This window comes from Lynx canadensis, chromosome B1 (assembly GCF_007474595.2).
Source record: "Lynx canadensis isolate LIC74 chromosome B1, mLynCan4.pri.v2, whole genome shotgun sequence".
Taxonomy (NCBI): Eukaryota; Metazoa; Chordata; class Mammalia; order Carnivora; family Felidae; genus Lynx; species Lynx canadensis.
In genome coordinates, this window is record NC_044306.2 from 43,090,434 (window position 1) to 43,103,310 (window position 12,877).

At 35.5% G+C, this 12,877-nt stretch overlaps 1 protein-coding gene across 1 annotated transcript in view; it reads right to left on the bottom strand.

Moving 5' to 3' along the window:
- The window catches only part of ADAM2 (ADAM metallopeptidase domain 2), a 146,518-nt gene that overhangs the window by 55,709 nt on the left and 77,932 nt on the right, over positions 1 to 12,877 (bottom strand). The window contains exon 11 of the mRNA XM_030311871.1: positions 10,617 to 10,753. Coding sequence (XP_030167731.1) covers positions 10,617 to 10,753 — 137 coding nt within the window. The remainder of the gene's footprint in view (positions 1 to 10,616; positions 10,754 to 12,877) is intronic.

Consider the following 12,877-nt stretch of genomic DNA (forward strand, 5'->3'; position numbering starts at 1 on the left):
TAGAGAATCTACTGCTACAGATATCAAGGGGCTAAGAAATAGTTATAAGGAGCTGAAAAATGCTAGAAATGAGGTTCAAAATAAAATGGAGGGGGCCATAGCACAGATTGAGAGGCAGAGAAGAGAATAGGTGAATTAGAAGATAAAATTATGGAAAAAGAGGAAGCTGAGAAAAAGAGAGATAAAAAAATCCAGGAGTATGAGGGGAGAATTAGAGAACTAGTGATGCAATCAAATGGAACAATACCCGTATCATAGGAATTCCAGAAGAAGAAGAGAGAGAGATAGGGGCTGAAGGTGTACTTGAACAAATCATAGCTGAGACATCCCTGATCTGGGGAAGGAAACAGGCATGGAAATCCAAGAGGCACAGAGAACTCCCTTCAGACATAACTTGAAGCAATCTTCTGCACGACATATCATAGTGAAACTGGCAAAATACAAGGATGAAGAGAAAATTCTGAAAGCAGCTAGGGAAAAACAGGCTCTAACCTACAAAGGGAGATCCATAAGACTAGTGGCAGACCGATCTACTGAAACTTGGCAGGCCAGAAAGGAATGGCAGGAAATCTTCAATGTGATGAACAGAAAAAATATGCAGCAAAGAATCTTTTATTCAGCAAGTCTGTCTGTCAGAAGGAAGGAGAGATAAAGGTTTTCCCAAACAAACAAAAACTGAAGGAATTCATCACCACTAAACCAGCCCTACAAGAGATCCTAACGGGGACTCTGTGAGTGAAATGTTGCAAGGACCACAAAATACCAGAGACATCACTACAAGCATGAAAACTATAGATAACACAATGTCTCTAAACCCACATCTTTCAATAATAACATGAATGTACATGCCCTAAATGCTCCAACCGAAAGACATAGGGTATCAGAATGGATAAAAAAACAAGACCCATCTATTTGCTGTCTACAAGAGACTCATTTTAGACCTGAGGACACCTTCAGATTGAGAGTGAGGGGATGGAAAACTATTTATCATGCCACTGGAAGTCAAAAGAAAGCTGGAGTAGCCATACTTATATCAGACAAACTAGACTTTAAATTAAAGGCTGTAACAAGAGATGAAGAAGGGCATTACATAATAATCACAGGGTCTATCCATCAGGAAGAGCTAACAATTATAAATGTCTATGCGCCGAATACAGGAGCCCCCAAATATATAAAACAATTACTCACAAACATAAGCAACCTTATTGATAAGAATGTAGTAAATTGCAGGGGACTTTAACACCCCACTTACAGAAATGGATAGATCATCTAGACACATGGTCAATAAAGTAACAAGGGCCCTGAATGATACATTGGATCAGATGCACTTGACAGATATATTTAGAACTCTGCATCCCAAAGCAACAGAATATACTTTCTTCTCCAGTGCACATGGAACATTCTCCAAGATAGATCACATACTGTGTCACAAAACAGCCCTTCATAGGTATACAAGAATTGAGATCATACCATGCATGCTTTCAGACCACAATGCTATGAAACTTGAAATCAACCACAGGAAAAGGTCTGGAAAACCTCCACAAGCATGTAGGTTAAAGAACACCCTTTTAAAGAATGAATGGGTCAACCAGGAATTTAGAGAAGAAATTAAAAATTATATGGAAATAAATGAAAATGAAAATACAACAATCCAAATGCTTTGGGATGCAGCAAAGGCAGTCCTGAGAGGAAAATACATTGCAATTCAGGCCTATCTCAAGAAACAAGAAAAATCCCAAATACAAAATCTAACAGCACACCTAAGGAAAATAGAAGCAGAACACCAAAGACACCCCAAACCCAGAAGAAGAGGAGAAATAAAGATCAGAGCAGAAATAAACAATATAGAATCTAAAAACACCTGTAGAGCAGATCAATGAAATCAAGAGTTGGTGCTTTGAAAAATAAACAAAATTGATAAACCTCTAGCCAGGCTTCTCAAAAAGAAAAGGGAGATGACCCAAATAGATAAAATCATGGAATAATCATGGAATTATTACAACCAATCCCTCAGAAATACAAGCAGTTATCAAGGAATACTATGAAAAAGTATATGCCAACAAACTGGACAACCTGGAAGAAATGGACCAATTCCTAAGCACCACACACTTCCAAAACTCAAACAGGAAGAAATAGAAAACTTGAACAGACCCATAACCAGTGAAGAAATTGAATTAGTCATCAAAAATCTCCCAACAAATAAGAGTCTAGGACCAGATGGCTTCCCAGGGGAATTCTACCAGACATTTAAAGCAGAGATATTACTTATCCTCCTCAAGCCTTTCCAAAAAATAAAGGGAAGGAGAACTTCCAGACTCATTCTATGAAGCCAGCATTACTTTGATTCCTAAACCAGGTATAGACCCAGTAAAAAAAGAAAACTACAGGCCAATATCCCTGATGAATATGGATGCAAAAATTCTCAACAAGGTACTAGCAAATCGAATGCAACAGCATAAAAAGAATTATTCACCATGATCAAGTGGGATTCATCCCTGGGCTGCAGGGCTGGTTCAACATTTGGAAATCAATCAGTGTGATACATCACATTAATAAAAGAAAAGCAAAGAACCATATGATCCTGTCAATCTATGCAGAAAAAGCATTTGACAAAATTCAGCAGCCTTTCTTAGCAAAAACTCTCAAGAAAGTCGGTATAGAAGGAACATACTTAATCATAAAAGCCATTTATGAAAAGCCCACAGCTAACATCATCCTCAGTGAGGAAAAACTGAGAGCTTTCTCCCTGAGATCGGGAACACGACAGGGATGTCCACTCTCACCGCTGTTTAACATAGTGTTGGAAGTTCTAGCATCAGCAATCAGAAAACAAAAGGAAATCAAAGGCATCAAAATTGGCAAAGATGAAGTTAAGCTTTCACTTTTTGCAGATGACATGATAGTATACATGGAAAACCCTAAAGACTCCACCAAAAGTCTACTAGAACTGATACATGAATTCAGCAAAGTCGCAGGATACAAAATTACTGTACAGAAATCAGTTGCATTCTTATACACTAATAATGAAGCAACAGAAGGACAAATAAAGAAAATGATCCCATTCACAATTGCACCGAGTCATAAAATAGCTAGGAATAAACCTAACCAAAGATGTAAAAGATCTGTATGCTGAAAACTATAGAACGCTTATGAAGGAAATTGAAGAAGATATAAAGAAATGGAAAAACATTCTGTGCTCATCGATTGGAAGAATAAATATTGTTAAAATGTCAATACAACCCAAAGCTATCTACACATTCAATGTAATCCCAACCATAATTGCACCAGCATTCATCTCGAAGCTGGAACAAGCAATCCTAAGATTTGTATGGAACCACAAAAGACCCCGAATACCCTAAGTAATATTAAAGAAGACCAAAGCAGGAGGCATCACAATCCCAGACTTTAGCCTCTAGTACAAAGTTGTAATCATCAAGACATATATGTACCATATGTACCATGGCACAAAAACAGACACAAAGACCAATGGAATAGAATAGAGACTCCAGAGTTGGACCCACAAAAGTATGCCCAATTAATCTTTGACAAAGCAGTAAAGAATATCCAATGGAAAAAGGCAGTCTCTTTAACAAATGGTACTGGGAGAACCAGACAGCAACATGCAGAAGAATAAAACTAGACCACTTTCTTACACCATTCACAAAAATAAACTCAAAATGGATAAAGCACCTGAATGTGAGACAGAAAACCATCAAAACCTTAGAGAGAAAGCAGGAAAAAACCTCTCTGTCCTCAGCCACAGAAATTTCTTACTTGACACATCCTCAAAGACAAGGGAAGTAAAAGCAAAAATGAACTATTGGGACCTCATGAAAATAAAAAGCTTTTGCACTGCAAAGGAAACAATCAACAAAACTAAAAGGCAACCAATGGAATGGGAAAAGATATTTGCAAATGACATATCGAACAAAGGGCTAGTATCCAAAATCTATAAAGAACTCACTAAACTCCACACCTGAAAAACAAATAATCCAGTGAAGAAATGGGCAGAAAACATGAATAGACACTTCTCTAAAGAAGACATCCAGATGGCCAACAGGCACATGAAAAGATGCTCAACGTCTCTCCTCATCAGGGAAATACAAATCAAAACCACACTCAGATACCACCTCATCCCTGTCAGAGTGGCTAAAATGAACAAATCAGGAGACTATAGATGCTGGAGAGGATGTGGAAAAATGGGAACCCTCTTGCACTGTTGGTGGGAATGCAAACTGGTGCAGCCACTCTGGAAAACAGTGTGGAGGTTCCTCAAAAAATTAAAAATAGATCTACCCTATGACCCAGCAATAACACTGTTAGGAATTTACCCAAGGAATACAGGAGTGCTGATGCATAGGGGTGCTTGTACCCCAGTATTTAGAGCAGCACTTTCAACAATAGCCAAATTATGGAAAGAGCCTAAATGTCCATCAACTGATGAATGGATAAAGAAATTGTGGTTTATATACACAATGGAATACTACGTGGCAATGAGAAAGAATGAAATATGGCCTTTTGTAGCAACGTGGAAGGAACTGGAGAGTGTGATGCTAAGTGAAATAAGCCATACAGAGAAAGACAGATACCATATGTTTTCACTCTTATGTGGATCCTGAGAAACTTAACAGAAGACCATGGGGCAGGGGAAGGAAAAAAAAAAGGTTAGAGAGGGAGGGAACCAAACAATAAGAGACTCTTAAAAACTGAGAACAAACTGAGGGTTAATGGGGGGTGGGAGGGAGGGGTGGGTGGATGATGAGTATTGAGGAGGGCACCTGTTGGGATGAGCACTGGGTGTTGTATGGAAACCAATTTGATTATAAAGCTCATATTAAAAAAAGAAAAAAAGTAATTGTCCCAATTACAATTGCACTTTATAATTGGATACCTAGAAATAAACCTAACCAAAGTGGTAAAATACGTGTACTCTAAAAATTATAAAACTTTGACGAAAGAAAGTGAAGATGACACAAAGAAATAGAAAGACATTCCATGCTCATGGATTAGAAAAACAAATTTTGATAAAATGTTTAGACTAGCTAATGCAATCTACACATTTAATGCAATTTCTATCAAAATACCAACATTTTTCACAGAACTAGAACAAACAATCCTAAAATTTTTATAGAACCACAAAAGACCCCGAATAGCCAAAGCAAGTTTGAAAAACAAAGGGAAAGCTGGAGGCAGCACAAGTGCAGACTTCAAGTTATATTACAAACCTGTAATCATCAAAACAGTATGGTACTAGCACAAAAATAGATTCATAGAAAAATAGAACAGAATGGAAAACCAGAAATAAACCCACAATTGTATGGTCAATTAATCTTTTACAAAGGAGAGAAGAATATCCAATGGGAAAAAGACAGTCTCTTCAACAAACGGTGCTGGGAAAACTGGACAGCAACATGAAAAAGAATGAACTCAGACCATTTTCTCACACCATACACAAAAATAAACTCAAAATGGATTCAGGATTTCAATGTGATACCTGAAACTATAACAATTCTAGAAAACAACAAAGGCAGAAATGTCTCTGATATCAGCCGTAGCAACATTTTTCTAGATATGTCTCTGAGACAAATGAAATAAAAGCAAAAATAAACTATTGGGACTATTTCAAAATAAAATGATCGTGCAAAGGAAACAATCAACAAAATTAAAAGGCAACCTACAGAATGGGAGAGGATATTTGCAAATGACATATCCAATAAAAGGGTTAGTATCTGTAATATATAAGGAACTTAAAATATTCAACACCCAAAAAACAAATAACCCAATTAAAAATCAGCAGAAGACATGGACAGCCCTATCTCTGACAAAGATATCCAGATGACCAACAGATACATGAAAAGATACATCACTCTTTATCAGGAAAATGAAAATCAAAGCCACAGCAAAGTATCATCTCACACCTGTCAGAATGGCTAAAATCAAAAACACAAGACACAATAAGTGTTGGTGAGAATATGGAGAAAAAGGAACTCTTGCAGTTTTAGTGGGAATACAAACTGGTGCAGCCGCTGAGGAAAACAGTATAGAGATTCCTCAGGAAGTTTAAACTAGAGCTGCCCTATGATCCAGTAATTGCACTACTATTTACTCCCCAAAATACAAAAACACTAATTCAAAGAGACAATGCACCCCTAAATTTACAGCAGCAATATCCAAATAATGGAAGCAGACCAAGTTCCCCTTAATTGATGAATGGACAAAGAAGATGTGGTATAGTTATACAATGGAATATTATTTGGCCATAGAAAAGAGTGAAATCTTGCCATTTGCAATGGCATAGATGGAGCTAGAGTATATTATCCTAACTGAAATAAGTCAGAGAAGGACAAATGCCATATGATTTCACTCAGATGTAAAATTTTAGAAACAAACAAATGAGCAAAGGGAAAAAAAAGAGAGAGAGACAAACCAAAAAACAAACTCTTAACTATCGAGAATAAACTGATGGTTACAGAGGGGAAGTGGGTTGGGTGGAGGGGTCAGTGAAATAGGTGATGGGGATTAAAGAGTGTTCTTTCATGATGAGCACCGAGTGTTATGCAGAATTGATGAATCACTAAATTGTAAACTTGATACTAATAGAATACTGTATGTTAGCTATACTGCATTTAAAAATAAATTAACTTTTTAAAAACAAATGATTATAGAAACTTATGACTAATTTCAAGGAAATATTTTTTAAAATCTGAATATAAAGATCCTCATCTCTTAAAAATTAATTATTAAATAGCTTTCCAAAAAGAGAATTCTAATTCCATATGGCTTCACTGGTGAATTTCTATCAGATAACTTGTGAAGAATTAATATCAATTTTGCCAAATTACTTTTAGGAAATTTTATGAGTCTAATGTTACCCTGATAATGAAACAAGTCAAAATAATTACAAGAGAAAACAACCTAAAGCCCAATATTCTTCATAAATATAGTGACATGTGTTAGGAGAGAAATCCAGCAGCAACAAGTAGGACAAATGCATAAAAGGGATTATGCATCGTATCGAAATGTGGTTCATCCTAGGAAGACAAGTTATTGCAACAATTGAAGATCAATAAAATGTATCAACTGAAACATATCAACTGAAAAAAGTAAAATCAACAATAACACATAAACATCTTAATATATAATGAAATCTATTCATGATTGGAACTCTGTCAAACAAAGGCTAAAAAACCAACTTCCTCAGTCTGATTAAAAGTCTCTATGAAAAACTTTCAGTTAACCTATTTAATGGTGAAAGATGAAAGATTTTGCCCTTAAATTAGAAGCACGACAAAAATAGCCACATGTTCCATTTCTATGTTACATTGCATTAGAGGTCCTTATCACCGTTGTAAGGCAAAAAATGGGAATTGAAAAAAATATAAATATTTAAAAAAATGTAAAATCGTATATATAACATATGATTATACATGTATAAAATTCTAATAAAGCTAAATTAAAATCCCAGAACTAATAAATTAATTTAGCAAATCTTTAGTAAACAAATTCAATGTAATCAATAAAATTTCTATATACTTGTCACAAAAAAATTGGAAATTTTATAGTCATATAAAGAGGTGCAATTAGAAAGAATAGTAAATACCAATCTATTTACACCTAATAATTTCCCCGCAGGAAAAAAAATGGAAGAAACGTGCATTTTGAAGAATTCTACCCATGATGAGAATAATTCAGGCATCTCGACAAAATAAACTACTTTCAAAATTGAACAAAAAATGCTTTAACAATATTTAGGAGGAGGTGGAGGCTCCAAGGAGCTATTAATAGTTCAGATCTTCTAGTCCTTCCTATCATTTCCTCACCATTGTAAATCATAATAATCATTGCAGCTGGTATCACAAGCAATATATCATTATTTTAAAAACCATAATGCAATCAAAGATAAATATTTAATGGGCAATGTTCAGCATTATCAATATGAAGTACATACAATATCATCTGTCTTTAAGATGAACCAGAAAAAACAAAACAAAAAGGCATGAACCTGATTGCAGGAAATTTGAGACATGACACTAGGAAACAGGATTAAAGGAGTAGCAATCAAGAGAAAGAGAATGAGGAAAAATCAACATAAGTCTGTTGTATTGAGATAGGAATTGTGGCTCCAATCTGCTGGGACCACAAAGAAGTGTACAGAAGATTTAATGGGTTTGTCCTTAGAGGGTCAGGGAGCTGATGTTCCAATGAAGTGGTTGAAGGCTGCCCCACTAAAGAGGTGATTACCTTTATTTTAGGGCCTCTTTTGCCTAGGGAAGAAGCTGATTGGCATTCACGAATTTTAAAGTGTTGACTTGGTCATTGAGTGCTTCTTGTGGGACTTGAACCTAAGATAGATATAAAGATCTGCATACTTTGTGCTTACTTGCCTTCCTCTTCCCCACACTTTCTTGTCTCTAAATGTCCAAGCTTGTGGTATCCATATCCTTGACCAAATACTATTTGCCATTGCTGAGGCCATGTAGATCCCAACCTGTGGCACGTCTCTAATACAAAATAGAAAGCTAAATGTATTTTATGCAAATATGCTCACTGTGAGGGTCTTAATCTAATTGGAGAATAGTATGCATAGTGATTTCTTTTTTTTCAAAAAAGGATTCCACCTAACATATTGAAAGGCCCTGTTCTTGAATTGAAATAAGACGGGTTTTTCTTCGTTTACAGACAGTTTTAGGGAACCCCCATGTGCCATTGATGTGAAATGATTGAGAAACATTGTTGCAATAGATATAGGTGACATGGAGCTCTGGGATTTCTACTCATATTATTTACTTACACTGTCTGGATATTTTTAGTTAGCTACCAGATATGCTATTTTGGTCATTAGACAGATTAATAGGCCCACTATTTAATTATATAGACCTGCAAATACCCAAATTATTGTGATAATAATCAATTTTAGTAACATACTCACTTACTGGTTTCTGTATGCATGCTCAACTCCACAAGGGTTCCGCTGCAAAGAACTCTAGGGGATGGCACTACATATCTTCTATGATACTTATCTGAAATTCCACATGGAACTAATCTAATCTATCATGAATATCTTTATTTTTTATTGTGTCTTAATGATCTTAAGTGCAAAAGAACAAGCATCTTGCATCACAGCATGGATCTGCAGTGCCCTCTCTCTGCATAACTGTTATACCTCTCTATACCCATTAAAGTTATCCTTGTTGTCATCAAATCATGGATTGTTCCAGGTTCACAATCATTTCAAAAAGCTTTGTTTTCTATAGTCCCTTCTTATTTTTTGTTACAAATTTTTATTTAAATTCTAGTTACTTAGCATATAATGTAATATTGTTTTCAGGGTTAGAATTTAGTGATTCATCATGTACATATAATATCCAGTGCTCACAAGTGTCCTCCATAACACCCATCACCATTTTATCCACCCCCCTCCCCCACTCACCACTCCTCCAGCAAACCTCAGTTTGTTCTCTATAGTTAAGAGTCTGTTTTATGGTTTGCCTCTATTTTTTCCCCTATGGCCATCTGTTTTTTTTATTAAATTCCACATATGAGTGAAATCATATGGTATTTGTCTTTCTCTGACTGATTTATTTCATGTGGCATAATACATTCTAGCTCCATACACATAGTTGCAAATGGCAAGATTTTATTCTTTTTGTTTGCTGAATTACATTCCATTGTGTGTGTGTGTGTGTGTGTGTGTGTGTGTGTATACCACTGTGTATATATACCACATATTCTTTATCCATTCATTAGTCAATAGATATTTGGACTCTTCACATAATTTGACTATTGTTGATAATGCTCTTCTATAGCCTCTTCTGGGACAACTGTTTTCATGAGTGCCTGCCAAATCAGAGCCTCAAAAATTTGAGTAATCATTTCCTAGGAAATGATTGTGGAAGCAGAAGTTAGGGAATGGAGAGATTGTGATGTTATCAATTTTGCCGCTGTCAGCAATGGGGCTTGATTTTCTAAGACATATGAGAAGGAGAAAATGGTTATGAGAATTGTCCTTCAGAAAGATAAGAGGCTGGCTCTAGTCACTGACTGGATGATGGTTTCCCTAAATCCCCTACATGGTCCTAATTCTATAAAATCTCACCATTGTACTCTAAGAATAATGATGATAACAACAAATTCACTATGCCTTTGAGGCTTGGGAAGCATACTGCAAAAAGGCCTTCTCTAGTGAAAAGGAAAAAGCTGATTAACAGCATCTTTGAAATCAGGAGATGCCAAGAGTTCAGGCTAAGTGAGGGCAGAATGAAAGGGACACATGCAGATAAGTCCAAACTAATAAATCATTCTTGTACAGTGATCTCAAGCCTATATTTGGCTCACCAAATTATGCATTAGATTATAAAATTGCGCAAGTGGCATAGCCATAAATCTAGAGTTAGAGCACATGACACAGCAATTGTCATATCAGGATACAAGTGACAGTGAGGTAGATATGCAGTGTGGGCATTGGAATACATATTTTGACTTGGGAATCATTGGACACAGCTTATATTTGACCATTATGAATTATTTTAGCAGCCTAGACTTTCTTAAACTAAGTACACCAGACTTATTTTTATATAAACTATGTAGGTAAAGCATGTAAAAGTAAAGCATCTTACATTGCTTCTGGGTTCATTATGCAGACAGCTCCTGAGCACTGGCATTTGTTAATGTCATCATAAGCTATTCCCATACTAAGGCTCAGTAATTGAGCTATAATAACTGCAAGTGATTCCAGACTTATGGTTCTGGGATGCTGGAAAAAAGAACATACATGTACATTTCAGAAGATAATCCATTTACCTAGGAAACAATGTAATTATTAAAAATAGTCAATAAAATTGAATAGCATCATCTAATATGATAACCACAGATGTGCCATCTATATTGGTAACGTGTTACAGGTACCATTATTAATATAAGAAAAATATTGCCTCAGAAACTTATTAATTATAATAACAATAGTTATAGTCATATTTATATTCACAAAATAAGATCTTTAGATACAAACATACAGTGTCAAATTATTAACCGGTTATGTTCACTTATATTTTAATTATTTGGGGATGATATTTTAGGTGAATCTTTCATACATTTAAAAAATCATAAATTAATCCATTAAATTAGGGTAAATAATGACTGATAATAAGAATGCTGACTTACCAAGTGTTTAAACTTTATTTTCAAAACTAAAATATCTTTATTATTTTTGTTTTTGCAAATGTAAGATGCTTATTATAGTATATTTTGACCGTACTAAAATGTATGAAGCTTGAGAAAAATCCAAAAATCACACTATCCTTTCAGATATATCTAACAGTATTTTGTTGAATATACTTCAAGATTGATTTCTAGGAATAGATTTTGGTATCTTCTGTTTGTCTCTCTAAATCAACTTTCCAGCATGTTCCACCTTGCTCTCTAGCCCAGGAGGTGATACCAATGAATTATGTTAAAGGGTTTCTTTTACCTTGATTTTCTCTAAGAGGGGAACAGGCTGAGAAAAGAGCAAGGTATTTATTACCATCATCGCCACAGTGCCTGTAACTGTCTGGATCCTTCAGTGGAGACAGCTTCCTTCTGTCTGTGACCCTAGTAAAATGGCATTGCCCTTTCCTTCAAGTCTGGGTGACAGTTAAATTTTCGTGTTAAAAAAAAAAAAAGAGGTTAGAGTGGGAGAGAGCCAAAGCATAAGAGACTGTTAAAAACTGAGAACAAACTGAGGGTTGATGGGGGGTGGGAGGGAGGGGAGGGTGGGTGATGGGTATTGAGGAGGGCACCTTTTGGGATGAGCACTGGGTGTTGTATGGAAACCAATTTGTCAATAAATTTCATATATATAAAAAAAAAAATTTTCGTGTTACTAGCCCTAAGTTCCTACCCCTTGTATACACATTGACAGATGTTCCTTTTAACAAATTACCACAGATGAATGTGCCACCCATGTTCAGAGAGAAAAAGGGAGGGGGAGAGATAATGGAGAAGAAATGGAAGGATTTTGTTAAATCTCAAGAATTTAAATAATAATTTTTATAAAAAATAACAGTACATTATATTATTACTGTAAATTTTCTTGTTTTATAAGATTTTCTTGTTTTTCTTGTTTTGGGGATATTGTAGAAAAGGGTCTAGCAATTATTCAATCAATGTATCTTTACAACTGTTTCTTATTCTGTATCTGTCCTGTTCCCTGTTATCTTTCGTAGCTCGGTAAGATGAAAAAAATAATTTCCACAAATTTCACTTTAGTCATGTGTGTGAAAGCAGTCTCTTCTCCCCTCCCCATGCAACTGTTACTCTATTCTCTTTTTAATACATGTATTTTCCCCACCTCTGTCTGCATATATTTTAACCTTTCCTTTCAATGTGTGATAGGATCAGATACATGGTTTAGTTTTTGAGATGACCTTTCTTTACACTCCTGTTATGACAGTCTCACATTGGACTTCGAGTAGTCAGCTCAGGCTGACTATTACAAAATACCACAGATGTAGGTGACTTAATAACAAATTTATTTTCTTGTAGGTCTGAAGATTAGAAGTCCAAGATCAAAATACCAGCAGGGTTAGTTTCTGGTGAGGTTTCTTCCATGGCTGCCTTTTTGCATGTCTTTTCCTCTGTGTATGTACAGAGATCGGTATCTCTGGTGTCACTCCTCTTTTTATAAGAACACTATCTAATTAGGTATTCACACTTATGATCTCCTTTAATCTTAAATTATCTCCATAAATGTTAGCTCTCCCGATATAGTCACATGGGGTTAGGGCTCCAACATATGAACTTTAGGGGGTCACAATGAAGTCCATAACAGATCAGTCTGAAAAATTTGAAAAATGTATGGAAGGGAGTGTGAGAATTTCCTACAGAATATTTTTATGAT